This window comes from Corylus avellana, chromosome ca6 (assembly GCF_901000735.1).
Source record: "Corylus avellana chromosome ca6, CavTom2PMs-1.0".
NCBI lineage: Eukaryota > Viridiplantae > Streptophyta > Magnoliopsida > Fagales > Betulaceae > Corylus > Corylus avellana.
In genome coordinates this window covers 22181929-22208367 of record NC_081546.1, presented here as the reverse complement: position 1 = coordinate 22208367, position 26439 = coordinate 22181929, and the positions used below count along the sequence as shown (strand labels likewise).

Below are 26439 nucleotides of genomic sequence, written 5' to 3'. Positions count from 1 at the left end.
TAGACGGTCATGCCCCTTTCCTTTCCTTGCTGGTCCGCAGTTTATATATATGATTGAAGATGTTCGACAGTTTTTTGGCCAAGAGATATACATCAACTCTACTGATCTTGATCATCAATACTAGCTCATGAACAAATCTTCTTTGAATGAGACACGAGCTCCTCCATTTGTTCAAAGAAATAGAAAAAGAGCTACTATTGGTTACTCCATTTTACTCGGGAATTCCTTGATTTTTTGATCAAGTAAGAGAACAAAACATGTTGACATTGAAGTTAAGTGTTTCACAACTTTCCGAAACCACATTTGATTCGAGCCGATATGGCACTTAACGGCCGTGCATGAACTCATTTGTTATTTTTACATACCACAGTAAATTCCGAGCTAAATTTTATACCACAAGATACTTATTGCAAACTAGCATAACCAGAAGGACTAAGGACTGATTTTGCAATTTTTTTTCCTTAAATAAACAAGCATCCATGCTAAGATCATGTTGTTGAATTTATGTTCGAGGAAAAGAACGAGGATTAAAGTGTAGACCACAAGAAATTAGGAAAAGAGAAATAGTTGCTGGCAATGCCAAATACAACTAATTCCACTTCTTAAATTCAGAGCATACTTTCCCTGCTCAAGAGTGCTTCATATTTCGCATTCATGGTATCAAAACCATCCACATTTAAACCCCCACAACATTGTTAGACAAAAAAATATCTCTAGTCATGGAAATCTTGGATTATCTTCTACAATGGGAAAATAAGAGCAACATTGATAGAGAGAAGGAGATTGAATAGTAAAGATTTGCATCCTATAGTTGAAACTAGCAATACCATAGGACTGCTTTAATTTTTTTTTTTCCCGGAGGGAAAAGGAAAAAAAATAAGAGAAATGGTAGGAGTCAATATTTTTCCCATATTTTGCCCAACTCATCGTACAAATTGATCATTAGATTTGTGAACTTATGTGAACCCCACATAAATCAATGGTATACCCCACAAATCTAATGATTAATCTATTGAATTTATAAAAAAAAAATGAGCTAAATATAGAAGACTTATTAACCTTTAACATTTCTCAAAAAATAAATAAATAAATTGTCAAAAAACATAATCAGAAGAAAACTAGTACAAGTGCAAACCAAATGAATTCTCAAGCACTTGGCTAAATACAGGTATACTTCATAATAATGAAGTCAAACTCCATAATTGGAAGATGATGGCTCAAGTACAACTCCTTATGAAACAAGTAACCTCAAGCAACATGATGAAAACTATGTCATGTACCAATAAATTGGGTAGCATGCAAAAAAAAACTAATTACTTTACAAGTCAAACACAATTATGCTTCTTTTGGGAGTGGGGGGGATAAACATATAATAGCCAAATCTTAGAACAAACAATTGTGAGACTTAAAACTTTCTGTTTTGGGGGGACCAAATAAAGTTACAACACTTGAAAGAACAGAACACATTTTGCAGAGGCATTGAAGAAGGGCATGTCTGCCCATTTTACAACTACCAAAAAAACAAAAAGAAAGAAAGGGAGCGTCATGGTCATTCCGAAGTTAAAAAACAACAACATTAATGGACATGGTCCATCTTCACCATCAATGACAAATTAGTTTTGCTACTTCCTATTCCCTTTACAGATCATTTCCCTCTTGTTCTATGTTAAAACACTTAAAAGAAAAAAAAAAGGGACAGCTTATTGAATCCTCACAATGAGGCTCAATCTTGATCCTCGCAAACAAGGTCATGATTTTCACAGAATTCTTACTAATAATGGGGCGAAGGCTGTTGTTGGGGCTGCTGTTGCAGTTGTTGGGGATGTTGCAGCTGCTGGGGCTGTTGCAGCTGCTGGGGCTGTTGCAGCTGTTGGGGCTCAACTTGTAATGGTGCAGTAATAATGTCCATTGATGCAAGCCCTTCTAACTCTTCGATAGCTGCCACTACACTGATTGCGCTTTCGTTCGTAATCTGGGGCTTCAGCACACCAACAACTTCCTTGACTTTAGATTGCTGCAAATAAAATTGAAATACCATAATCACAAGTCTATAAGAAACTAAAATAAAAGTGCAGCAACGATAGGAGTAATGCTAGTTAGTAAATTGCTATATGACTATTATATACAACTAAGATGATGTGATAATGAAAATCAGTATTTATTTCTTTATTTAAGGGGAAACTTCAAAAACCCTCATAAACTTCTACTCGTAAGTTTAAAAATTCTCAATTAAGGATGTTAAACTTTCAATTTCTTTCAATTATTTCATTCCATTAGGATTTTCTTAAATTTTTGTCAAAATGCCCAAAATACCCCATTTTAATAAAAAAAATAAATAAATAAAATAAAAAAATAAAAAAAAATTGCAAAAAGACGCTCTTATATTAAAAAATAAAATAAAATAAATGCTTAAATCTTTACAATTTTTTATTTTATTTTTTTATAATAAAAATTTAGGACATTTTGAAAATTTTGAGATGATTTAACGGAAAATTCTAACGGAATATAATAATTGAAATAAATTAAAAGTTCGATACCTTTAATTGAGAGTTTTTAAACTTCGGGGTACTTTCAAAACGCATAAAAATTCATGAGAGTTTTGTAAAATTTCCCCCTTTTTTTAAACAAATACTTTAGTAAAAATAAATAAATAAATTGCAAAGATGTTCTTTTATTATAAAATAAAATAAAATAAAAGCTTAAATCTTTACAATTTTTTATTTTATTTTTTTATAATAAAAATTTAGGACATTTTGAAAATTTTGAGATGATTTAACGGAAACTTCTAACGGAATATAGTAATTGAAAAAAATTAAAAGTTCGATACCTTTAATTGAGAGTTTTTAAACTTCAGGGTACTTTCAAAACGCATGAAAATTTAAGAGAGTTTTGTGAAATTTTCCTTTTTTTAAACAAATACCAATCCAATGACTGATTTTCCTTCCACATCATCTTTTAAGTATAGCAGTCTACCAAAGAAAAATGCTAAGGGTCAATAAATTTATCATATTTGACCCATATTCTCTTACAAATTCAATAAATCAATCATTAAATTTGTAAAATTTACCATCGACTTATGTGGGTAGTCTACATAAATCCACAAATCTAATGAATGATTTGTAAAATGAGATTGACAAAATATGAAAAAAAATACCGACCCTAACATTTCTCGTCTACCAAATAGACTCACTCCAACGAGAATACTTTAACTTACAATATATTCAAGTTTCCTCTTCAGATCTACATAGGCAATCGGTTGCATTTCTGGTACTGCAGGCATGGCAAATGCCGCACTCTTTTCCTCAAAATGGTAAAAGCCCAAGTGAGAATAAACTAAATACAAGCAATTCAACAGAAAATAAATAAATAAAACGAAGATATAAAAATAAATAAATCAAGTCTTATTCCAAGCATAAACTTCACAAAATGAAAAGTAGTCTAACCAAAAAATTACTGTAAACAACTCAAGACATAAATTCATTCTCTATATACTTAAATTAGTCTAAAATTCAATCTTTTTTCATTTATTAGGTTCCATTTGATTCAAGGTAAAAGTAAAACGTTTTTCTTTGGTTTATAGTTTAACCCAAGTTAAAAAAATTTATCGTTAAAAAATTATAATTTGAATATATAGAAAAATATGATTTTTCGTTTTTTTATTTTAAATTATAATTTGAATATATAGAAGAAAGACATGATTTTTTAAAAGGAAAGTAAAGGTGCAAGTACCAAAATGATTTTGAAAGCCAATACTTCAACTTGCGTTGAAACAAGAGAGAATAAGGAAAAGAAACATATACACCCCCAAAATAAATCAAGTTTAAAGAACCCAATAAGGAAAAAGCTTTTTCCTTTATCATCAGAATTCGATATAAATAAAGTTGTCGGAAGTGTCAGAATAAAGGAAAACACTACCAGAGCAAACCCAAATCGAATACTATTCATGGGGTAATTTGTGCGACCAAATATCAAACATTAGTTTTGATGAAGTAAACCCTAGTCGAGAACAGGGGATTACCTTTTTGGGCCGGCCGACAGGCCTTCCGGTGGACTTCTTGGGTTTCAGGGGGACGCCAACAACATCAGCAACAACAGCCCCCGGAGCTGCCGCGTCCTTCTTGGGCCGGCCCCTAGGCTTCGGCAGATCTGCTACCGGCGCTACAGCTGGGAAATTGTTGGGAGCGAAAGGAATAACCATGGTCTGGAGCTGGGCCTTCGGAGGGCGCCCACGGCCTCTCTTCAGCCCATGAGGGCCCATCACAGCCGTCACTGACTTGGGCTTCGGAGTCCTCTTCGTCAACCTAGGCTTGACTCCCACGGCTCCAGGTGGACGCCCTCGGCCCCTCTTGGCGGGCCCCGCCTGCCCCACCGGCCCGCTCTTCCGCGGACGACCCGGGCCCCTCTTGGCCACCACCGGCTGCGCATTGGGCTCATCAACAAGCCCAAGAGCGACGAGAACCGGCTGGGCATTGGGCTCCAGATTGGGAGTGGGAGTGGGCTTGGGCTTGGGAGGACGTCCCCTGCCCCGGCCCGGCCCAGGAAGAGGAGCGGAAGAAGGCGCATCAGATCTAGGGAGCTTGTAGGATTTCTTGACCATGACGAGAAGACCGGCGTTCTTCAAGCGCTTGAGGTGGTGAGTCAACAAGGCCGAGTGGGTGGGCGGGAGGCCCGAGTAGACTCGCTCTATGTACTTGGCTATGGCCCTCTTGCTGGAGCCGTTCTTCTCCTTTAGAGCCGTTACCGCCGCGAAAATCATCTGCCACCCACACAGAAACAGAAAGGAAATTAGAAAAGGAATCATGGTTAGATGTAAGGGGGAGTAGTAATTGGTACCTCGGCGTAAGGCGGGTGGTTTGTTTGGTGAGGTATGTGGTTGTCAGCTTCAGTGACGGCGGTTGGGGGGATGGGTGTGGCGGTGGTGGTGGTGGCGGCGGTGGTGGAGGCGAGCATGTGCGGCTGAGGAAACGTCGCCGCCAGAACCGGGTCCATAGATTTAGAGAGAGAGAGAGAGAGAGATAGAGACGACAGAGCGGAGTGGGTGCTGAGGTGGGACTGTGAATGGGGAATTGGGAAGGGTTGTGGGGAGAAAATGGGGAACGGTGGTGTGCTTTACTGCCATATGATGATGATTGGGATGGGGTCAAATCGAACCGCTGAGGATGAGCACCCTCTTTTGATGACGTGGTCTTTACCTGTCTTTTTTATATATAATTAATATATAGTGTTTGTATTTGCCTTCTTACTTTTATTTAATCAATTAGGGATGCTTCTTGCTTTTTAACAAAATAATAATAATAATAAAAAATAGTATTAACATTTACTTCAAAAACAAAATAATCAAAAAAATTCAAAGAATATTTTTTTACTTTTTAGTTTTTTTAAAAAAAAAGTGTTATGCTAAGACATAAAAATAAAAGTATTTTTTTTTTATAAAAACATCTTAGACTTTAAAATAATTAAAAAGCATAATAATAAAAACAAATGTTATAATTAGGCAATGGGGTTTTAGATAATTATCCCCCCTCTCTATCAGACAACAGATAAAAAGGAGGGAAGATGAGGGGAAGACAATAGGCATCAAGCTAGTGGAGGATTTGAGCATTATTTTGACCATTCAACTCCATATGATCATACTTATCCATAGCTACTAAAACCTTTTGAAAAATATTTGATTATATTATAATTTATAAGCCATTAATTAGTCCAATGAAATACCTTAAGAGAATTAGATGCCCCATTTACACTGTAATCTAGGGAACAGCTTTGTTAGGGCTATTACACTACCTTTTTCTTTTTTTAATTGTTACGACTATTATACTTTTTACTACAAATATGTCTATAAACAGACATGACAGTTTATAATTAATTAAATCATTAAGCAAAAAGAAAAATTGGCTTACCAATTTAATTAGGAGTGTTTTAGAGGTAACATAACTTTTGCCACCAAAGCATTTACAAATTGAGGCAGCAATTTATAATTAGTGAAATGATTAAAAAAAAATTTAATTTCTCAACTTAATTTTCTTTTATTTTTTTAAAAAAAATTGAGATGTCAATCATATTCTCTTAATTATTTTACCAATTATAAACTATCATATTAGTTTATAAATAAACTTTGTAATAAAAGTTTATCATTTCATGAATTTATGGATTGTCACATCAATTTATATGTAAATTGTAGTACTCTAAACAATTTTTTTTTTTTTAATAAAATGATTAAGAGTGCAAGATTGGCGTGTCAACCACCAATAAATTAATTTAACAAATTAAATTGTTTGCTTAATCATTTTACCAAGTATTAACCACCACACAGTTTCTAAAAAAATTATATGAAAAATTATAGCGCCTGTAGCAACACTCTTTCATTAAGTATAAACTAACACCCTGGTTTATAAGAGAATTAGAGTAATGGTATATACTACTTTTTAATCTTATTAATTATTATCCTCCTAGTGAGCTTTTCAAACCTTTTTTTTTTTTTTTGACATGTCTGCACAAGAGAAAGAGGGGGATTCGAATTAGTAACTTTCGCTTCATTAAGCGCGGTCCCAGTCGATTGAATTACCTAGACGTTTTGGCTCCCAAAACTTGGAAAGGGTTTCTAACAAAAACTAAAATAGAGAAAGAAAAAAGAGCTTAATAATGGTTGTATTGTGAGTTTTCTCTAACTTTTAAAGAAAAGTTAGAAATAAAAAGTTACAAAGAATGCTCTCAGTTAAAATTATCACATTAGCATTATGAAATAATAATTTATAGCATTACTCATAAAATTATAATAAAAGTTGTTAAAAAATATTCATAATATACTTAAAAAAAATATAAGTCAATAATATAAATACCAGAACATATTCAAAATATATTCTCAATATATTCTAATAAAAGTTATGGCTCTCGATTTTTATTTTTTATTTTTGGAAATTGTTGGCATGCTTATAAAAGGTATATCTCATTTGACTAGTGGTAGTACACACAAGCAACTTCTAGAGTTGCTTTTGGAAGAGTCAACATGCAACGAATTCTTTTTAAAAATTCATAAATTTGTAAAACCATGACCATTTCTGGCTTTGTAGTCCTTTCCAGAATCTCAAAATTTGCACCACAAAATGGAAAGAAAAAGTAGAGAGAAGGAACCATGTGGCTGCAAAAAGTTCAAACTCTTAGATATATTAATAGCCTAATTGGAATTGTGTTTGAGTTGCTTAAAAATACTTTTAACATTTAAAAAGTTTGTTTAAAAAAAAAAATATTTGTTTGGTAAAAAAATTAAAAGTGCTTTTAAGGGTTAAAAAAACCTAAAAATTACCAAAACGCACTTTTGACAAAAGCTTAAAAATAAAGCTTTTGCCCAAAAACTCTTTTTAAATTAAAAGCTCTATTTCTCAAATGCAATCCCAAACAGGCTCTAAAATCCTAACCCAAGTACCTTAATTAGTAGGGGTGTCAATGCGGACGGTTAAAAACCGCCCGCTACCCGCTATAATCGCTAACTGCTAACCACTTAACCGTATTAACCGCTAACCGTCTAACCGCTATAACCGCCTAGCGGTTAGTGGTTAGCGGTTATTGGGTTTACTAACTGTAACCGCTCCGCCTTTTTATATAATATATTTTTATAATTATAATTATAAAACTATTTATACATATAACATAATCACTTGATCATTAAATCACAATTTTTTTAAAAAATAATTAAATCACAATTTGAGTATTAATATATTATTGCTATAATTTATATGATTATATCATATAATCACTTGATCATTAAATCACAATTTTTTTTAAAAATAATTAAATCTCAATTTGAGTATTAATATATTATTACTATAAATCTATATAAGTCTACATATGCATATGAATAAGTCTATATATGTTATAAGTCTATATAAGTCTACATATGCATATGAATAATATAAATGTATAATATAAATACTTAATCATATGATTCAATGACAATTCAAATACTTTATTCAAGACTTTAAGTGAATCATATTATTAATGTACAATGATGATATGATCCGTATAATATCAAATTAAGTAATTGACATTGGATTAAACAATGACCAATGTGTTACTTATAAACACAATTTAAGTATTAATGTATTATCATTATATGTTGTGACAGTTGTTTGAATTATGAACTTTTTTTTATATGTTGTGCTGAATTTTTTTTTTTAAAAAAAAAGTTAACCGGTTATGATTTAATATTTAAGGAAATTTTTTTAAAGTACAAGTAAATGTAAATTTTGGGTCAAATATTTTTGATTTTTCAATATGGACTCTTTTTATAGCAATTGGGCCCAAGAAGACACTAAAAAAAAAAGGCCCAAAAAACCCAAAAAAAAAAGCCTAAAAAGGCCCGGAAAGCCCTAAAGAAAGCCCAAAAAGGCCCAAAAAAAAAGCTCAATTTTGAAAAAGCGGTTAGCGGGCGATTATCTATTTCACTAACCGTTAACCGGCAGTTAGCGGTTGCGGTTAGTAAAATCTACTAACCGTTAAGGCGGTTACGGTTAGCGGTTATTGGTAATAACCGCTAACCGTAACCGCCTTGACACGCCTATTAATTAGGCTCCACTTGTATAACTTTTTATGGGAAAAAAATTCTTTCAAATTGAGGAAGAACAAGTTCATCCAATTCCATCCATAAAAATAGGAGAATGTTAGGTGTTTTCCTCATTTTTTTCTAGTGTTTTTTTGGTCCTAAGTAGTTTTTTTTTTTCTGTTTTTTAAAAGAAAAAAAAAGAAAGTGACCATTATTTCTCACTTGGTTTTTAGAAAATAATATACACCTAAGACTAGGAGTACACCAGAAGAGTACCTAGCATTTCTCATAAAAATAATATATTTTTAATAGCATATGATTTTTTTATAAAATATTTTTCTACTTTATCCCTTCTATTAATAAAGCAGACATATTTTTTCTCCAAACTAGGTTGGAAGAAGTATTTCCAAACTGGTCATTAGAAATGACATGTGTCTTTTGTATGTGAGAAACACATGTTTTTTCTAATTATAAGAACAAAGTTGAAAAAAATTTTATTCAAAAAACATGTTTCTCATATGTTATGAAAAATGGCACATGTCATTTTTATAGATAAGTTAGAAGAAAACTCTGTCCAAAAAAGCATATGATTTTTATATGCTCAAAAACACATTATTTTTATAGACGAAATTGAAATAAGTTCTTCTAACATAATTTAAAGGAATTCTTTATCCATTTGTAGAAGAGTACAAGATTTATTATTATTATTACTATTATAAAACTACTCCAAGTGAAAAGTTATCCAGGCACTAGTGGAAGAAAAAGAAAACAACTGCATAACCCTTCTAGAATTTGGAGAAAAGATTTAAAAAGTTAAAAAAGGAAAAAAATGTATGGAGAACATTAACACGCACCCAACTTTTGCATAGAAAAAGAGAGTAACAAATTGACCTTTCACTCTCTCCAAAATCTAAATCAAAGTAAAAATAATTTTGAAATTAATTAATTATTATTTTTTTTTTTTTTTGGGATGGGGAATTTTGAACTTGAGTTACCACTAGGAAGAATGGCACATGTATAAGACAGTCTACTTAACTCGCCAATCCTTTCATTTTCTTTGCTTGTCCATTTCACTTTTACCTCCCGGCTATCACAACTTGGAGTATAAGAGCTTTTGTATTATAAAGATTTTGTTAAAAAAATAATAGTAAATCATTTAAGAAATTATTTTAATAGAGTATATAATGATTTTAGATAAGCTATATATATAATTTTTTGGGGTAATTACCTCCCCATCAACTACAATACATTGTAACTTTGCCCTATGAACTAACAACTCTACTGCCCGACCCTATCAAACTACCATTTTGTGCCCAAAAATCCCCTTTCTGTTAGTCAAAGGCGTTAACTCAGACGATCAACCCGTCACGTGCGTCACACATGCCATCTTGAAATTTTTTATCACACTTTTGCCCACAGTAGGGTTATAAGTTGATGAGGGCAAAGTGACAATGCATTGTAGTTGATGGGGGTAAAGTGACAATGTGTTGTAGTTGATAGGGAGAAATGATCGGATATAAAATTTCAAGATGGCATGTGGGGCGCACGTGATGGGTTGACCGTCTGAGTCAACGCCTTTGATTGAAAGAATGGGGTTTTGGGCACAAAATAGTAGTTTGATAGGGTCAAGCAGTAGGGTTGTAAGTTCATTGGGGCAAAGTGACAATGCGTTGTAGTTGATGGGGAAAAAGGTAATTACCCCTGATGTTTTTGAAAAGTTAGTAACTAAAATAAAATAAAAAGGTGAAATTTTTAACTAAAAATTAAATAGAAAATGAAGCTGATATGAATGCTCTAAAATAGTTACTAAATTGATTTATAGGTTTCTTTTGTTCCTAATTAGACTTCTTTTTGGCAAGCCACAAGGGTTAAATCTTATGAATTCGTTTCCTTTCATGTAGTAGGTGGCAGATGAGCCTCTTTCATGAAGTTCTAAATGGCTGTCAACTAAGTGATTTGGGTTTCAAAGGCTCAATACTTACTTGGTGCAACAATAGAACCGACCACAATTTTACAAAAGAGAGGCTAAATACGACGATTGCAAACAACCGGTGGTGCGAGAAGTTTGGGATATTGGCAACCAAGAGTTTCGATCATTGCCTGCTACCAATTAATTTTGGGAGTGGGTCCGCTGATTACTGTTGGATCACGGATCAGCCATACTAGACCCAACAAAACAATCATTCGGCTCATAATACAAGCTCAGTTACTTACACCTACTTACCGAACTTAAGTTTGGTAATTTAATATCTACTTAAGTTCGGTATGTAGCATTCGGTTCAAAGACTCGGTTTACCGAGTCTAGCATATACTCCCGACGATTATCCTTGGGAGGCTTTATTCGCTTACGTGGCATTCTCCTATTATTCATCAATACAATATATGACACGTTGATCCTCGGGAGGACCACTATGCCAGATAAGCAGCTACTATCTGATGCCTATAAAAGGAGGTCTCATTTCAGTTTTTGGTAACCTCTCTTTCCTTAATCAGATATTCTCAACTCTCTTCATCTCATTTACAATCTTCAAAGTTTATATATTCTCCTAAACATAGTGATTGATTTAGGCATCGGAGCTATTTCCCGTCGGCAAACACCGGCAGCTTTGATCATTTTCTTACTATTTTGTAGTTAGGTGATCCTTCGGACATCACAACATTCACAGGGTTCATGTTACATCATCATTCGGAAAAAACTGTGTTTAAATAATTACTGAAGCAAAAAAATTTTATTTAAATTTGTAGCTAGCTGGATGGTAAATGATGCTTGTTCAAATTTAATCAAAACTGCATGGAGAGCTAAAGGAAGTAGAGACAAGCAGAAAAAATATTAAAGAGGGATTGGCAGAATGCAAACAACAACTAATGATATAGAGTAGTAAAATTGGAGGAAAGGAGAAGATGGTTGCTGTAAAAAAGAAATTAAAATGGGTTGAAAAGGCCTAAGGGAGCGAAGATCCAGAGATGATCAAGAAACTAAAAAATGTACAGATGGAGGTTGATGAAATCCTAGAAAAAGTAGAAATAAAGTGGAAACAACGGACAAAGGCGCACTAGTTTCAAAATGGTGGTCGAAATACAAAATTCTTCAATATTTGCGCTAATTAGAGGAGGAAGAAAAATCATATAGGTAAGGTGGAAGATGAGGGGGGTCGTTTGTTTACAACGCTCGATGATATTAGTAGAAAGTTCATTGATTTTTACCACCAACTCTTCTCCACTTCTAACCCTAGGGGAGTTGATGCTTGCGTCGAAGCTTTGGAGACATGGGTCTCCCTTGATATGAATGAGCAATTGATAAAGGAGTTTATTGCGAAGGAAGTGAGTTATGCATTATCATAGTTGTCTTCATCAAAACCCCTTGGACCTGATGGCTTTTCGGCTTGCTTTTGCGAAAAACATTGGTCTATTGTTGGTGACGAGGTCTTTGCTACGGTTCTTAGTTGTTTGAATTTGGGGAGGGCGATTGATGCAATCAACAACCCATATATTGTTTTGATTCCAGAAGTCAAACATCCATCATAGGTTACATATTTTTTCCTATGAGTTCGTGCAATGTGGTGTATAAATTGCGGTCAAAAGTCATAGGGAATCGACTCAAAAAAAAAAAAAAATCCCGTAGATTATCTCACCAACTCAAAGCGTGTTTATCTTTGGTCGACTGATTACAAATAATATTATAGCGGCATACGAGACTTTTCATACGATGAATACTCATTTGAAGGACAAAGTCGGGTACATGGCTTTGAAGTTGGATATGATGAGTAAGGCATATGATCGGGTTGAATAGTGTTTTTTGAAAGAGGTGATGAGGAAGGTGGGTTTTAATAGGCACTATATCAACTTGGTGATAAAATAATGCATTAGTTCTATGTCATATTCAATCTTGATCAATGGGGAGCCACAAGGAAAAATTATACCGACCTAAGGATTAAGACAATGAGATCCAATTTCTCCCTATTTATTTATCATTTGTACTGAGCCGTTAAGTGCATTGTTGCAGAAGGTGAAGCAAGATTAGGCACTTATAGGGGTTCCGATTGCGCTTGGGAGAGTGAAACTAAACTGCTTATTTTTTGCAGATGATATTCTCTTTTTTGCAAGGCGAATACAGCATAATGGGGTCGGCTCCAAGATGTGCTTGGAATCTATGAGCATGCATCGGGACAACTTTTGAATAAGGAGAAAACATACATCTTCTTCAGCAAAAATACTAGTGTTGCCAACCGTCATAGAATAATTGCAATCTTTGGTGTACAACCTACCCACTAATTTGACAAATATTTGGGCTTGCCAGCGATGGTTGGTAGATCACGAATGCGTACATTCAATACTGTACGCATATTGAATATGCGTACTCAATGACTCAATGAAAGGTCGTTGACTTCACAAATATCTAGATCTTCCCTCCTTTTGAAGTTTTGCAGCTTTCTCAGATATCTGTTTGTTCTTTTTCAATATCTGCTCTCTCACATCTAATTTCTTTGGTGGGACGACTCTCTTGAGCGCAAACAAAGAAGAAACCATTTTATTTTGAAAAATAGTTCAGTTGAAGTTTTGATACAAGATGCAGCTATTTCCATCTCAGAGATGAGTCGCATCAGTCTGCTATGCCATAAAGACACGTTTTTCAACGCAAAAATGAGTCAATTTCGTAACCATTTTTTCTTGATGTGGCAGTGCCACGTCAGTGCCACATCAGGGTGTAAAAAGATGGGAGTAAAAAATGGGTGTAAGTGTAGCATTTCTCATATGTGATTTTATTGGGGAGGTGCTGGCCACTTTGCAATCTCCAAAAGATGGGCATAAAAGTAATTATACGTGATTCTATGGGGGAGGTGCTAGCCACTTTACAATCTCCATAAGGTAATATTATTGATCTGGTTGTTGCAAAATCCATCCTTGTTTTAAGGGCATTAGTTTTTGCTAAAGAGATGGGGTGGCATAAGGTTGAATTGAAAGGATATGCATTACAGATAGTGCATGCATTAAGAAAGGATGACAACAAGTGGTGTCACTATGGCCAATTAATTGACGATGCCCATATTGTGTTGAATTCTTTTTGATAGTTGGGGGTGTATCATGTGAGAAGGGAGGCGAATAGAGTGGCTCATAGACTAGTAAATAATGCACTCTCATTTATGGATGAAGTGCATAGAGGAAGCCCCTTAGTGTGTTAACGATATTGTTATAGTTGAACGCGTTGGTTAAGATTTGTTTTCATCAATAATATGAATGAATGAATGGTTTCAAAAAAAAAAAGAAAAAAAAAAGTTTATTTTAATTATTATTTAAACATGCCTATTGAAGGCTGATGAATAACATGTTACGTAATTGAAAAACCTTTAATTTCAAAACTAAATGAAGTAAAGTAAGAGACATTAAATTCAAACAGTAAAAATTTGAACTTCAAACTACGAAACCCTGAATGTTGTTTGCTCTCGCTGATAATGTCTATGCCCCTTATGGGTGGTTGAGGGTGGGCAACCAGGTATCGACGAAAATTCTACCAGGTGTAACAAAAAATTTTGGAGGTGGAGAGGGGGCATTTGCCCCCTTTCAACCCCCCTGCACCCAGCTGTTTTGCAAAAACTATGTATTTTAACTCCCTTGGAGCATAGTCGCCCCATACTCCTCATTTCCCTCTTTCTTCATCCTCCTCCTCCTCCTCTCTTCCCTTTCTCTTCCTTCTTCATCTCTCTTTTCTTTCTTCCCTCTTTTATTTTCCTTCCATCCTCCTTTTCTTCCTTCTCTCTTATTCCTCTCTTTTCTTTTGTCCCCTCTCAGTCTCCCTCTTTTCTCATACTATCTGGTCTTATAGGACCGTCGGGTCCCTTGATGGGGGATACATATCCTGCATTGAGGGACCCATATCTTGCTAAGTCAAGTGGTAGGATTGGTGCCTGCTGCCTGCTGGGGTACTTGGCCCCAGTAGGGGTCCCACACCTTGTTAGCATTAAGATGACGTCACTTGACGCCACCCAACATGTTTGCGCTCATTCGAGCCATTTAGGCTCCTTCCCAACCTATGATCGATAAGGCTGGCAAAACGGGTTGTCATGTCAGGTTCAGGTTGACTTGCTTGACTCACCAACCCATTAAGGGTCAACCTTGACACGACTCGTTTAGCTAAACGAGTTAAACTCTTCGACCTTGACGCTACTCATTTAAATAACAGGTTGACACGAGAAGTCCAGATGTTGCTTTACTTGTTTTCGTGCGAGAATTGTGTGATGGAGGAATCTTCCTCCATTGTGCATGATTGTCTATGGCGACCGTGACTATTTGTACTAGAATTGATAGTGTCTTTCTCTGTCACAACTAGAACTCCCTCCATGTCCTAACTGCTCAAAGTGTAGGGGTGTACAAGTAGTTACGGTTAATGGTTATTGTCTTTAACTGCCAACTGCAACCGCTTTAGGCGGTTATCAAATTTTTGCACTTGTAGGCTTATAGCTGTTCTGTCTTAGGCAATTATTGATTTTAAAGTAACCACCAAATAGCAGTTATTGAAACTCATAACTGCTTTTTAGAATGGGCATTTTAAGCCTATTTTGGTGTTTTGAACATTTATTGAACCTCTTTTTATGGCTTATTTTAAATGATTTTGGGCTTTTTAAAAATAATTAGAAGGCTTCAAAATGTAACAAAGCTCAAGATTATTATTATTATCTTTATGAATAAAGATCAATTTCATTAAACTCAAAATGAAAACCCTAGATCAAAAGCATCGAAACAACGTCGTTTTGTACGTTATTATTTTTATATATAATATATATAAGGGTAAGCGGTTATTAATCGCCTCCCACCTGCACCAAAAATCGCTTACCACAAATCACCTATAGAAGCAGTTATATAGTTATGCGGTTAGCGGTTATTAGGCGGTTAATAACCATTCGCTTGTACACCCCTCCCAAAGTGTCATCTACTAGTGATTTGTTCAAGATGACAAGGTTCTTATATCATCTTAACTGGTACACGTGGATGGCATTTTACGCGGCTGTGTGGCATCAGAACATAAAAAAAAAGAAAGAAAAGAAAAACCCATCCCAAACCGTTAGATCCAATGCAAAGTATAATGGCCTATATGTGTCAAAATATGTCACGTGTAGATCAACGTCCAAGTTAACAAAAAATGTTAATGGAGGGGCAAACAGCAAACTAAAAATATTGAGTAGTGTAAAGAGTCAATTGTATTTTTTTTTTTTAAATTTAGTGAAGTAATTACAAATCAAGTGTCAAGTTTGGAGAGAGTTTTCTTCCAATCGAGTTGGAGGAACTCCTCTAATTCAGTCTATAAAAATAATATGTGTTATTTAATGATATGAGGTGCATATGTTTTTTTAATAGCAGAGATAAAATTGAAATAAATAATATTAAAAATTTATGTGCATCTCACATGTTATTAAAAAAAGGGACACATATCATTTTTATAGACTGAGTTGAAGAAAGTTCTTGTAACTCAATTTTTTTTTTTAAAAAAAACTCTTACTTTAGAGAGTAATATGCTTACCAATTTTTTTTTTTTTTTGTTTTTTTGTTTTTTTTTTGTTTTTTTTGTTTTCATATATAATACAAGTTTATCTTTCAAACGAAAATAAAAAAAATTCATGGAACTGTCACGTTGACTTTGTTGCTCATATATGATTTTTTAACACAATACATACTTTAATATTTGTGGATGTTAATAGACAATATTAAGTCAATAATTCACACTCCCTGAGATTAAGGGGGAAGGGTGTAGGCTTGGTAGTTGTAATAATAATAATAATAAGATGTTTTTTAAAATATAGTTGTTATTATAATTAATTAAAATAGGTATGTATCATGTTCAATCCCAAATGCTTGTCAAATGACAAAAAGACACAGATTATAAAATGGACATGTTCTGTCTCGTTGGAGCAGAGCATCATTAGCAGCATTTGCATTATTCACGGCCCATCTCCGAAAAGCAAGCGGGCAAGTCTCTCTGCCTCCGCACTCATCGCGCGCATCGGCCAGCAGCGCCAGAGGGACAATACTAGATGGCAAAATCTGCGAAATAATAGAGAGATAGATAAGAATCGGGGGAGAGACAGAGAGCGGGCAATGCTGAAGAAGTCGAGTGGCTGCGAAACAAAGTCGCTGAGAGTATATGGGGAGTGGAACACTGGTGGACGGGGTTCGTCGCTGGTTCCAACGTCGCGCTACTACTAATACTAATACCAGTATTATTATTGTTAATAATAATTCTAACAATTCCAATAATAATCACAATCGGAGACAAAGTAAAAGTACCCATGTCACTGATGAGACTTGTGGCCACGTTGCATCTGTGAGCGAGCTTCGCGCCCAGTCGTCGGGAATTCGTAAGCGCAAGGAGCTAAAAGAAGAAGAGCAAGAAGAAGAGAAAGAAGAAGAGGGGGAGTTTGATATCTCTGTCTTGAAGCTCATAAAGGTTCCCAAACGGAACACCCACTTCATATCTGGCACCATGGATTCCCAAAAGAAGGTTTCTTTCCTCTTTCCTTTTTTTTTCCCTCTCTTTTTGGAGATCTGGGTTTTTGATTTTTAGCGGAGATCTCTTCGCCATTTGGTTTAATTTTGGGTTTATTTTTCTGGGTGTTTATCTGATTTGGTTGTTTGTTTGATTTGACTTTTGTTTTTTTTTTGGTTTTTTTCTGTTATCCTAATGGTATTTTGTGTCGCTGTTAAAATGGCCTTTGTCTTTCAGTTTGTTATTATTATTACTAATATAATTTTGTTCTTTTGGATGCTTAAAACATTTAATATAAAGGAAGATATTGGATTGGTAAAGGATAATTCGAATTCAATCAGCAGGAGTTAATTGGTAAAAGATTGTTCTTTTCTTGGATTCCGTTTGTTTGATGGGAAAATGTACAAGTAAATCATGTTTTGAATTGCAAAATGATTTGAACTGGATAGGGACATTCCAGTGAAGCCTAATGTAGGACGTAATTGTATTGAATGTTCTATTTCTGGGAAACAAATATCAGAAAACAAAGGTTTCAAACTCGTTTTCGTAAGTTTCCTTTGTTTTCTCAGCTGCCAAGCGGTGGGATGTTAGTAGTAGTTCTCCGGTTAATGTTGAGCGACTGAATTTTTCAAATGTGTGATGCTTCCCTTTGATCTCTTGCTATCTATCATCATTTAAAGATAAATGCTTTTTAAGATAAATTTAAGTCTTGGATAAGTAGTGCATCGAGCATCGAGCATCTTTCAATTTCCTGCAATTTGTCCCTAATTAGGTTCCTCTGCATTTTTAACCGTTCTTATTTGAATTCTTGACTGGCTACCCTATTACATACTGAGTAAAATCTTGGACAGGATAGACTTCCATGCTATTGGAATAGATGTTTGTCCACATGATCACAATTGTTAGATGCTCTATGATTGAAGCATTGTTACATTTTCTATAAAACTAAGAAACAGGTATTACTTTCAAAGTAATGTAAGTTTAAAGATCCATTTATTGGATCTAGTTATTGACGAATAGTTTTATCCCATCAGTTCCTGTCCCCTACTTATGGCTCTTTGTTGAACTTATTATTTGCTACTGCACCAAAGACAAACAATTATGTTCTTTTTTTTGTTTTGTTTTGTTTTGTTTTTGTTTTTGTGTTTGTTTTTGTGTTTGTTTGTTTGTTTGTTTCTTTTCTTCCTGTACCATGTTTCATTTATTCATAAATAAGAACTGCTATTCCTTCTACAGGGTGGGTTAGAAACAGAATTCTTCACAGAGTATGGAGAGGCTAGCCGATACCAAATTCAAGAAGTTGTCGGGAAAGGAAGTTATGGTGTTGTTGGCTCTGCAATTGACACCCATACAGGAGAAAAGGTTGCAATCAAGAAAATTAATGATGTTTTTGAACATGTTTCTGATGCCACAAGGATCCTGAGAGAAATTAAGCTCCTTCGGTTGCTTCGTCATCCGGATATTGTGGAAATAAAGCATATTATGCTTCCTCCTTCACGGAGGGAATTTAGAGATATATATGTTGTTTTTGAGTTAATGGAATCTGATCTTCACCAAGTAATTAAGGCAAATGATGACCTTACTCCTGAGCATCATCAGTTTTTCCTGTACCAGCTTCTTCGTGGTCTGAAGTATATACATACAGGTTGGTTCTTTTCAGTAATTCCTATGGCTTTTATGGATTTAATGATAATTAATTAATTTCCCTGAGTTACTTGCAGCAAATGTATTTCATAGAGATTTAAAGCCAAAAAACATTCTTGCTAATGCTGACTGCAAATTAAAGATATGTGATTTTGGGCTTGCTCGTGTATCTTTCAATGATGCCCCATCAGCAATTTTCTGGACCGTAAGCTATTCTGTCTTGCCTACCATTTCACTGCATTCCTTACTAGCTCTGTTTTTTTTTATTTTTTTTATTTTTAAAATTTATTTATTTATATTTTAAATAAATTTAGTTTATTTAATTTCTAGTTGCCAGAATCCAACCACTGCTTTCTAACCTATTTACTGCTATTGAAGGATTATGTTGCAACTCGATGGTATCGCGCTCCTGAACTCTGTGGCTCTTTTTTCTCAAAAGTAAGCTGGTTTTTATATTATTGCCAATTGCTCTGTTTGATGGAGCTATATGAAATATATGATTTTTATCATTAGAAACTGGTTATATTACATATGTTTCTGCATACTGTACTTCTATTTTTCCCCGTTGTTTTTATAGTTAACTTTTCCTGAGATTTATTGGCAATGTTTAGTGCATGTTATTGCTCTTCTGTCACATGCATATATATATATATATATATTATTCACCTTGGTTGTGAACTCTAGGCTAATCTTGTTCTCTATGTATTTCACTATTAGAAAAATTCCTTTTTATTTTTATTTTTTATTTTATTTTATTTTTTTTATACATCTGCAGAATCCATGAAACGCTACTACTATGACTTGACATTGCAACAGAAGATTAATTGAACTGCAACTGTAAGAATAATACCAGAGCTTTAACTAAAACCATAATTATATTTATTCACATATCTCGTACAACTCTGTTCCATATGTACAACCTACTATTACATTCACATTGTTCATACTTTCTATACAACCAAAAGATGCCATTGCTAACTAAACCCAAACCTGATCAGTCCTTGGTTAATGCTTTGTTTGGATCACCAAAATACTAAGTCTGCCTCAAACTCTATAGGTAGCAATTCAGGTTGTTGTCAAGCACCCCAAAGTCCCTCTCCTCTATAGCTGTAAAATTTGACATTTTATAGGTGGAACTATGAGTCCACAGTTTAGTAACTAAATACAATCAACATGCTATGTATGTGTATACTAGAGCTCCTTTTTAAAATTCCTCTCTTTTATTATTGTAAATATCCTTTTTCCTGGACATCAGAAAATGAGAGAGACCTTTCTATTTTTCAAAACTTTCCAGCACATCTACATACTGATCTTTTCAAATCATTGTGCACTTACAAATGTATAAAAATCAATCATATATAATCATAACGCTAACAATGCATAAAGCTTTCTTTGGAAAGCCTAACATGTCACCGAAACCTTAAACAGCCTCCTTTCTCTAGAAAACCCTAATTTTCAGTTCTAGATTGCTTCGTTTGAACGAGATTCATCTTGTTCGATCGAGAATTTTTGGCTTGAAATTTTCAACGTAAAAATCATCTGGAAACCAATTTTCTCATTCACCAATCTCTCCTTCCATATCATATGACCATAAGTAACCAAATATGCATCCCAAAATACCCAATGCACCATCAAAATTTATTCATTTGAATCAAAACCCTAAATTTCCCGCTTTATTTACTGTTTAATAATTCCAGCATTATAACCTCTAATGTGCTAACCTAATCAACATTTAATACAACTTATTTATAAGTCAAAGAAAATTGGGTAGAACCTTACCTCTTGGAGTTTCTCCAAGCCTTTCTTCTTCTCAGATCCTTCCTTTAAACTTCTTTCTTTCTCTCACAATAACCACTATTTTCTGGAAGTTAGAAGACAAGGGAAGGAGGATTTTTGAAATTTCACCTTCTGAGCTCTTGTATGTATAGACAATTTTTTTGGGCTTGTTCGAACGAGATCAATCTCCTTCAAACATAACATGGCAGCCATGCGAGCTGCGAGTTCCAACTCAACTTTATTTTATGTTTGACAAGTGTTTATTTGAATGAACCTTGTCTCGTTTGAACGAGATTATTTCTTAGCCATTAAGAAGTTCTCCAGAGTGTTACATGTAGCATTCAATGCAGCTTTTGACCTACATGTGGCATTGGACGTGACACGTGGTGTGACATGGTATTGGGTGTGACATGCTGATGTGGCATCTGAACTGACATATGTCATGACATAGCATCGGACATGGTGTTGCTGACGTGGCATGTTGGCGTGGCATAAACACACATGACAAGCAATTTTGTTCGAATGAAGTACTCTTGTTTGAACAAAAAGCCTATTTTTTGAAATTTTCTAACTTTTAACTTGTTACTCTTATTTTCTCTAGTTCTTATTTTCTTGGGTATTATAGGTATATATGCTAAAACTTCCTATATCTACTATTTATCAATTCCTTTATCCAATTGCTATTTTAATATTTTGGTATTTGAAGTGGAATATGACAGTTAGCATGTCAATATAAAGTGAAAAGTGTCTTCTACAAAAGTTTAGTTTGTCATTCCTTGGTGAATGCTTCATACATTTTGATTCCATATTAGTTTCATCGTATTTTATTACATTCTATGGAGACACACGATTCATTTTAAGCGGATTTTACTTACTGGAGATTGAATACTTGCTGCACTTAGACTGCCTAATGGTAGCATAACCTTAGGCCCTGTCGAATTTGATTTGTTTCCTGAATTTGGATGCTGTTAAAAAGATTGCTTAAGGTTCATTCAGTAGTTTCTTAAATTAGTATTGTCTCTGAATTTCTTTTGTACGCATCAAATTTTGATAAGGTTCTTTAATCATTCATTATTTTTGAGAGGCTATATATTATACTATCTGCTACTTCAGCCCAACCCTGCGATTAACTACTAGGAATGATCAGAAGGCCTATTTTTACACCCATATCTTCACCAATGATGGACTTTCAAACAGTGAGCATTTTTATCATGTCTTTTTTTGGTACTTGACCCAAGATTCTGTGCTGGTTTTGGACGCACCCTGAATAAACTGAATGGTAGTATTTATAAATTTGTTTGCCCAGCATTGAATGGATTGTAGGTTACTTTTCATTTTAAACTATAGTCACTCTTGGAAATTCACAACGCTTTTCAATTCAATATATTCAAATTTTTCATTCTTTTCTATTTGCTGCATAAGCAGGTTACTATGTAAGCTTTCATATGTTTGATTTGTAAAATTTGTGTTCAAATTGTGATTATTGCACTAAGTTTAGTTTCTATGACCTTTTTTTGTTTTGCAGTACACCCCTGCAATTGATATTTGGAGCATAGGATGCATATTTGCAGAAATGCTTACAGGAAAACCGTTGTTTCCTGGAAAAAATGTGGTACACCAATTAGATCTCATGACTGATTTGCTTGGAACGCCTGCTTCTGAATCTACTGCAAGGGTTAGTTGTCTCATTCTAGTTACTGCTGCTTTAATCTTTCATTATCCAAGACAAATAATAAACTGTAAGAAAGTTGTTCCTTAATATCTATCGTTCTTGAAATTCTTACAACAAAGCATCTTCTACTCAAATAGCTCTGTACACCTTGTGAGCAAAAGAAACAAAAAAAAAAAAATGCTCGCATTACCTTTTACACTAAATTGTTTTCGGGCTTCCTTCTAGGTTTTCCATTTTCTTTTTTTTTCTTCTTTTTAACTGATTACTTTACCATCATACTTGCAGATTCGGAATGAAAAGGCTAGAAGGTATCTTCTTAGCATGCGGAGAAAACAACCAGTTCCTTTACCACAAAAGTTCCCTAATGCAGATCCGTTGGCTCTTCGCTTACTAGAACGCTTACTTGCATTTGATCCTAAAGATCGTCCTACAGCTGAAGAGGTAACTTGTAAACAGTACCTCAAAGAATTAACGAAGATTCCATTTGAAATAAATAGATATGAATAGAATTTCATTATCTAAATGTTTGATATCATACTACTTCCTAATGTCTCGCATGCTTATTCCTACAGGCATTGGCTGATCCTTACTTTAATGGTTTGGCTAATGTGGATCGTGAACCATCCACTCAAGCTATATCAAAACTCGAGTTTGAGTTTGAGAGGAGGAAATTGACAAAAGATGATGTTAGAGAGCTAATCTATAGAGAGGTATAGCCTTACAATTTGCTTGCATAGCATAATGGCTTCTATTTTTCATTATGGATATATTAAATTTTGTGTTTGAATCATACAGATTTTAGAGTATCATCCCCAGATGCTGCAGGAGTATCTTCGAGGTGGAGATCAGACTAGCTTTATGTACCCAAGGTTGGGGAATTGTCTATTATCTTTGGGTTGATGATGCTATTACTATTCTCATAAGGAGAGCTATTTCATTCATCTTCTTACATAAACTTAATGCTGCATTTGTTTACTTCTTGGAGAAATGTCAGGTTCTAAATTAACATCATTGTGTGGACTAATTAAATTCTAAATTTTTAATGTTTCAAACCTAAGATATAGAATGAAAAATCATTCTTTTCCATAATAGTTTTAGGATGACTTGGATTGTGTAATCATAATTTCTAAAAAGATTTTTCTCTGCATGCGTGTAGTTTGTGTGCTTTCAAATTTAGGTACTCGTTATAAGTTTCTTCAGCTGTTGAAGGGTTGTCCTAATTGATGGATCATGGAATTTAGTTATGGTTTAGTCCTTTCTTTGTCTTGCCTTGTAGCGTTATCAAAATATTGATTTCCTATGTCCTTATATCATGTTGTCCTATGCTATCATGTTTTTCCATAAAGAATAGCTGGTCATGGGAATTCCTTATCAAGACTTTCTATGATATTTTATTATCACTTTTATGTTGTTTAATCTGCTCTAAATTTATGGGCAACATCCTCTTGATTGTTGCCACATGCTTCATTAAGCAAATTTTAGACAAATATTCAGTTATTGGTAGTTTTTGGTTATCAATCTGAACACTTCCTCATTTATAATCATTAGTATTCTAAACTCTTACGCAGATCTCCCAAAAATCTTACTCGGCATTTTACTGCATCTGTTGGACCACTACTCCAGCTATTTTTGGATGTGTACCTAATGAGGGATTGCATTTTTTGACCCAGTGAATGTATGTTTAGCTTGATTAAAAAAGGTGTTCCAGAAATGGAATTTAAGGTTATACAGTCATGGACCTAATCAGAGGGATAGTGCGAAAACGCTTTCAAACTGTGATTATTTGAAATCTGTGGCCTATTTAACTTGATAGATTGCTTTTGGTTTGTTTTTGACTGATTGGTTTTCAAATACAGGAAAAAAGGCACTATTGAAATGATTTGATTGGCCCTCTATTTACAATCTTTTTTCTTTGGTTTTGGCTCAACCACATGATTCAGGACATCCTTTTTATGAAATTAGTTTCTTAATATGTTGTGTAAAGTCCATATGCATAATACCCCCCCCTCTCTCTCAAACTATCACCCAACTGACAATGCTCTCCTAAACTTTCAATTGAGACAATATCTCCCTTCAAACTACAAAAAATTGTCAATGACTCCCTAATAACGAAAATACCCTTAATAAAATATAATTTTTTTTTTAAAAAAAATAAAAAATAAAAAACTACGGTGTGGAAATTAAAAATTTTTTTTTCCTTTCGTTCTTAAAGAAAAGAAATTAATTAATTGTTTGTTTTTTGTTTAGAATTTATTGGCGTATTTTTGTCTTATTGAAAAACATTTAGGGTCATTTTTGTCTTTTTATTGGCCTTGGGGGGACATTGTTCCAATTAAAAGTTTGGACAGGACATTGTCAATTGGGTGGTAGTTTGAAGGGAGCATGTGGACTTTTTTCTAATACTTTAATTCCATTAGCATTACCAGAAACATGTTTCCTTGTTTTAATTTTTATATAAATTATCTTTTTTTTTTGGGGCTACACATAATGTTCCTTGTGTGTGAATTTTTTATGAAGTTAAAAAATGGAAGGACCCATACCCCTCTTAACTTGCATAAACTGAGTCATGGCACTGGTGGTTTAAATATTGATTTTTCTCTTCTTAGTGGAAATCATTATTATTCTTGTCTTGCTGCTGATTGGAAGAAATATTGAACTTTTGCAGCTGGAAATTTTGAATTCTTCTGCTACTTAGGCTCTCATAAATTTGGGAACCTTTAGACTATTTATTAGCATGTGGATTTTAGATTGCAAGTCAGCAAATCAAGTTAAATGCAAGAACATTAATTTCTATTTAAATATGTTTTATGATATGATTATCAGTCAGTAACCAGTATTTATGCAATTTAGTGGTGTAGATCGATTCAAACGACAGTTTGCACATCTTGAGGAGCATTATGGTAAAGGTGAAAGAAGCACTCCACTCCAAAGGCAGCATGCTTCCTTACCCAGGTATATGGTCAACTGAAAGATGGCATGTTCCCAATTTTTACTTCGTGATGTTCCTAAAGCTGCAAAATCAAGCCTGCTGATTCTTATTTCAGCCCTACTGTCTATTCTCTGTCCATCTCTGAGAGAGACCCATTTCAATCTCTTTTTGACTGGAGAACACTTCCCTTTTTGTGTCATTTTGTTCGGTTCTCTTTGAAAATCCTTAATTCATTTTAATGTAAATTGAACAATTTTATGCATTTTGATTCGGCTAGTAATGAGTCAATCGATATTTTTTGGCTGCTAAGCCCCAGTGACCAAAAGAAAAGAAAAGGAAGTCTGGTTAACATGTTTGATGGCTCATTCTATGTTTTATCCTTTTGCCAGAGAGCGGGTTTGTGCATCCAAGGAAGAGACTGCTGATGAACAAAATGAATTTGAAAGGCGTTCTGTTGCTTCGGGTCTTGAAAGTCCTCCAGGGTCACAGCAATCTGAGAATTTGGAAAATGGTAATATATATTCACAAAATGGACATAGCAAGCCAAACTACAGTGCTCGTAGTCTGTTAAAGAGTGCTAGTATTAGTGCTTCCAAGTGTGTGGTGGTGAAGCAAAGGAAAAATTCAGAGGTAAACATTGTTTTAAACATACTTTCCTGTTTGTTTATGTCATATTTCCTTGCATGGGAGTTGATGATGGATCTCCATTAATCGCCAAAGGCGGAATGATCCACTAATTTTGTATGGACGGTAAAAGTCTCTTGGAAACTAAACTAATCATTTCCCCCCAATTGGCATTTAAACTGTTTACTCTGTTGTTCATAGCCTTCAGAGGTTTCTTCCTTATCCTTTAGAGAATCATATTGAAACATTTGAAATGGCTTCACATTACCCTTCTGTTTAAAACTCTCATTTTGGTGATGACTACATCATGGCTTTTTAACAGCAGGAGGAACCAATTGCTGAAGTCAACGATGAGGCAATCGATGGCTTGTCGCAAAAGGTTGCAGACCTACATGCCTGATCCATGCTTCTAATCTATTTTGGAAAGAGATTTCAGAAGGTGTAGTTTTGTGCTTTGTCCATAACATTGAAGATCCTCAGGCTATTTCTGGTAGAAGCTAACACTAGGATTGCATCATAATTGTGTTGCTACAGTATAGGAAGAGATGTTCTCTTGTAGTTGAAGAAACCACAACAATGTATTTTGTTTGACCATGTACTGTGACACAATAGGGAGAAGATTTGGTATGAACGGCAAGGAATCTGTATTTTGTTTCTATTTCAATTACATAAAATAACCACTTCACTATGGTTGGTGATATTGGTGACTTCATCATCACAAGAGTAGCCAATACTTGATTGATTTATATAGCAAAGACAATACAATCTTTATCTACCAA

At 34.4% G+C, this 26439-nt stretch overlaps 2 protein-coding genes across 5 annotated transcripts; one reads left to right on the top strand and one right to left on the bottom strand.

Annotated features, from left to right (window-relative positions):
* Nucleotides 1-1448: 1448 nt before the first annotated feature.
* Nucleotides 1449-5120, bottom strand: LOC132185877 (histone H1). 3 transcript variants are annotated; one of them, XM_059599678.1, is made up of 4 exons: nt 4834-5118; nt 4019-4756; nt 3215-3301; nt 1449-2014 (listed from the first exon to the last, which is right to left on the bottom strand). In XM_059599678.1, the coding sequence occupies exons 1-4, from the start codon at nt 4987-4989 to the stop codon at nt 1772-1774; spliced, it is 1224 nt and encodes a 407-aa protein (XP_059455661.1). In that variant the 5' UTR covers nt 4990-5118; the 3' UTR covers nt 1449-1771. The 3 variants fall into 3 exon arrangements, with proteins under 3 accessions (XP_059455661.1, XP_059455662.1, XP_059455663.1); XM_059599679.1 differs by having other exon boundaries at nt 3215-3295; nt 4834-5117; XM_059599680.1 differs by lacking the exon at nt 3215-3301 and having other exon boundaries at nt 4834-5120.
* Nucleotides 5121-16425: 11305 nt separating this feature from the next.
* LOC132184076 (mitogen-activated protein kinase 9-like) lies at nt 16426-26439 on the top strand. 2 transcript variants are annotated; one of them, XM_059597561.1, is made up of 11 exons: nt 16426-17030; nt 18252-18660; nt 18737-18864; nt 19038-19097; nt 21961-22110; nt 22393-22548; nt 22680-22817; nt 22903-22976; nt 24958-25059; nt 25426-25666; nt 25986-26439. In XM_059597561.1, exons 1-11 carry the CDS (start codon nt 16674-16676, stop codon nt 26058-26060), a joined length of 1890 nt encoding a protein of 629 aa, XP_059453544.1. In that variant the 5' UTR covers nt 16426-16673; the 3' UTR covers nt 26061-26439. The 2 variants fall into 2 exon arrangements, with proteins under 2 accessions (XP_059453544.1, XP_059453543.1); XM_059597560.1 differs by having other exon boundaries at nt 16427-17030; nt 25983-26439.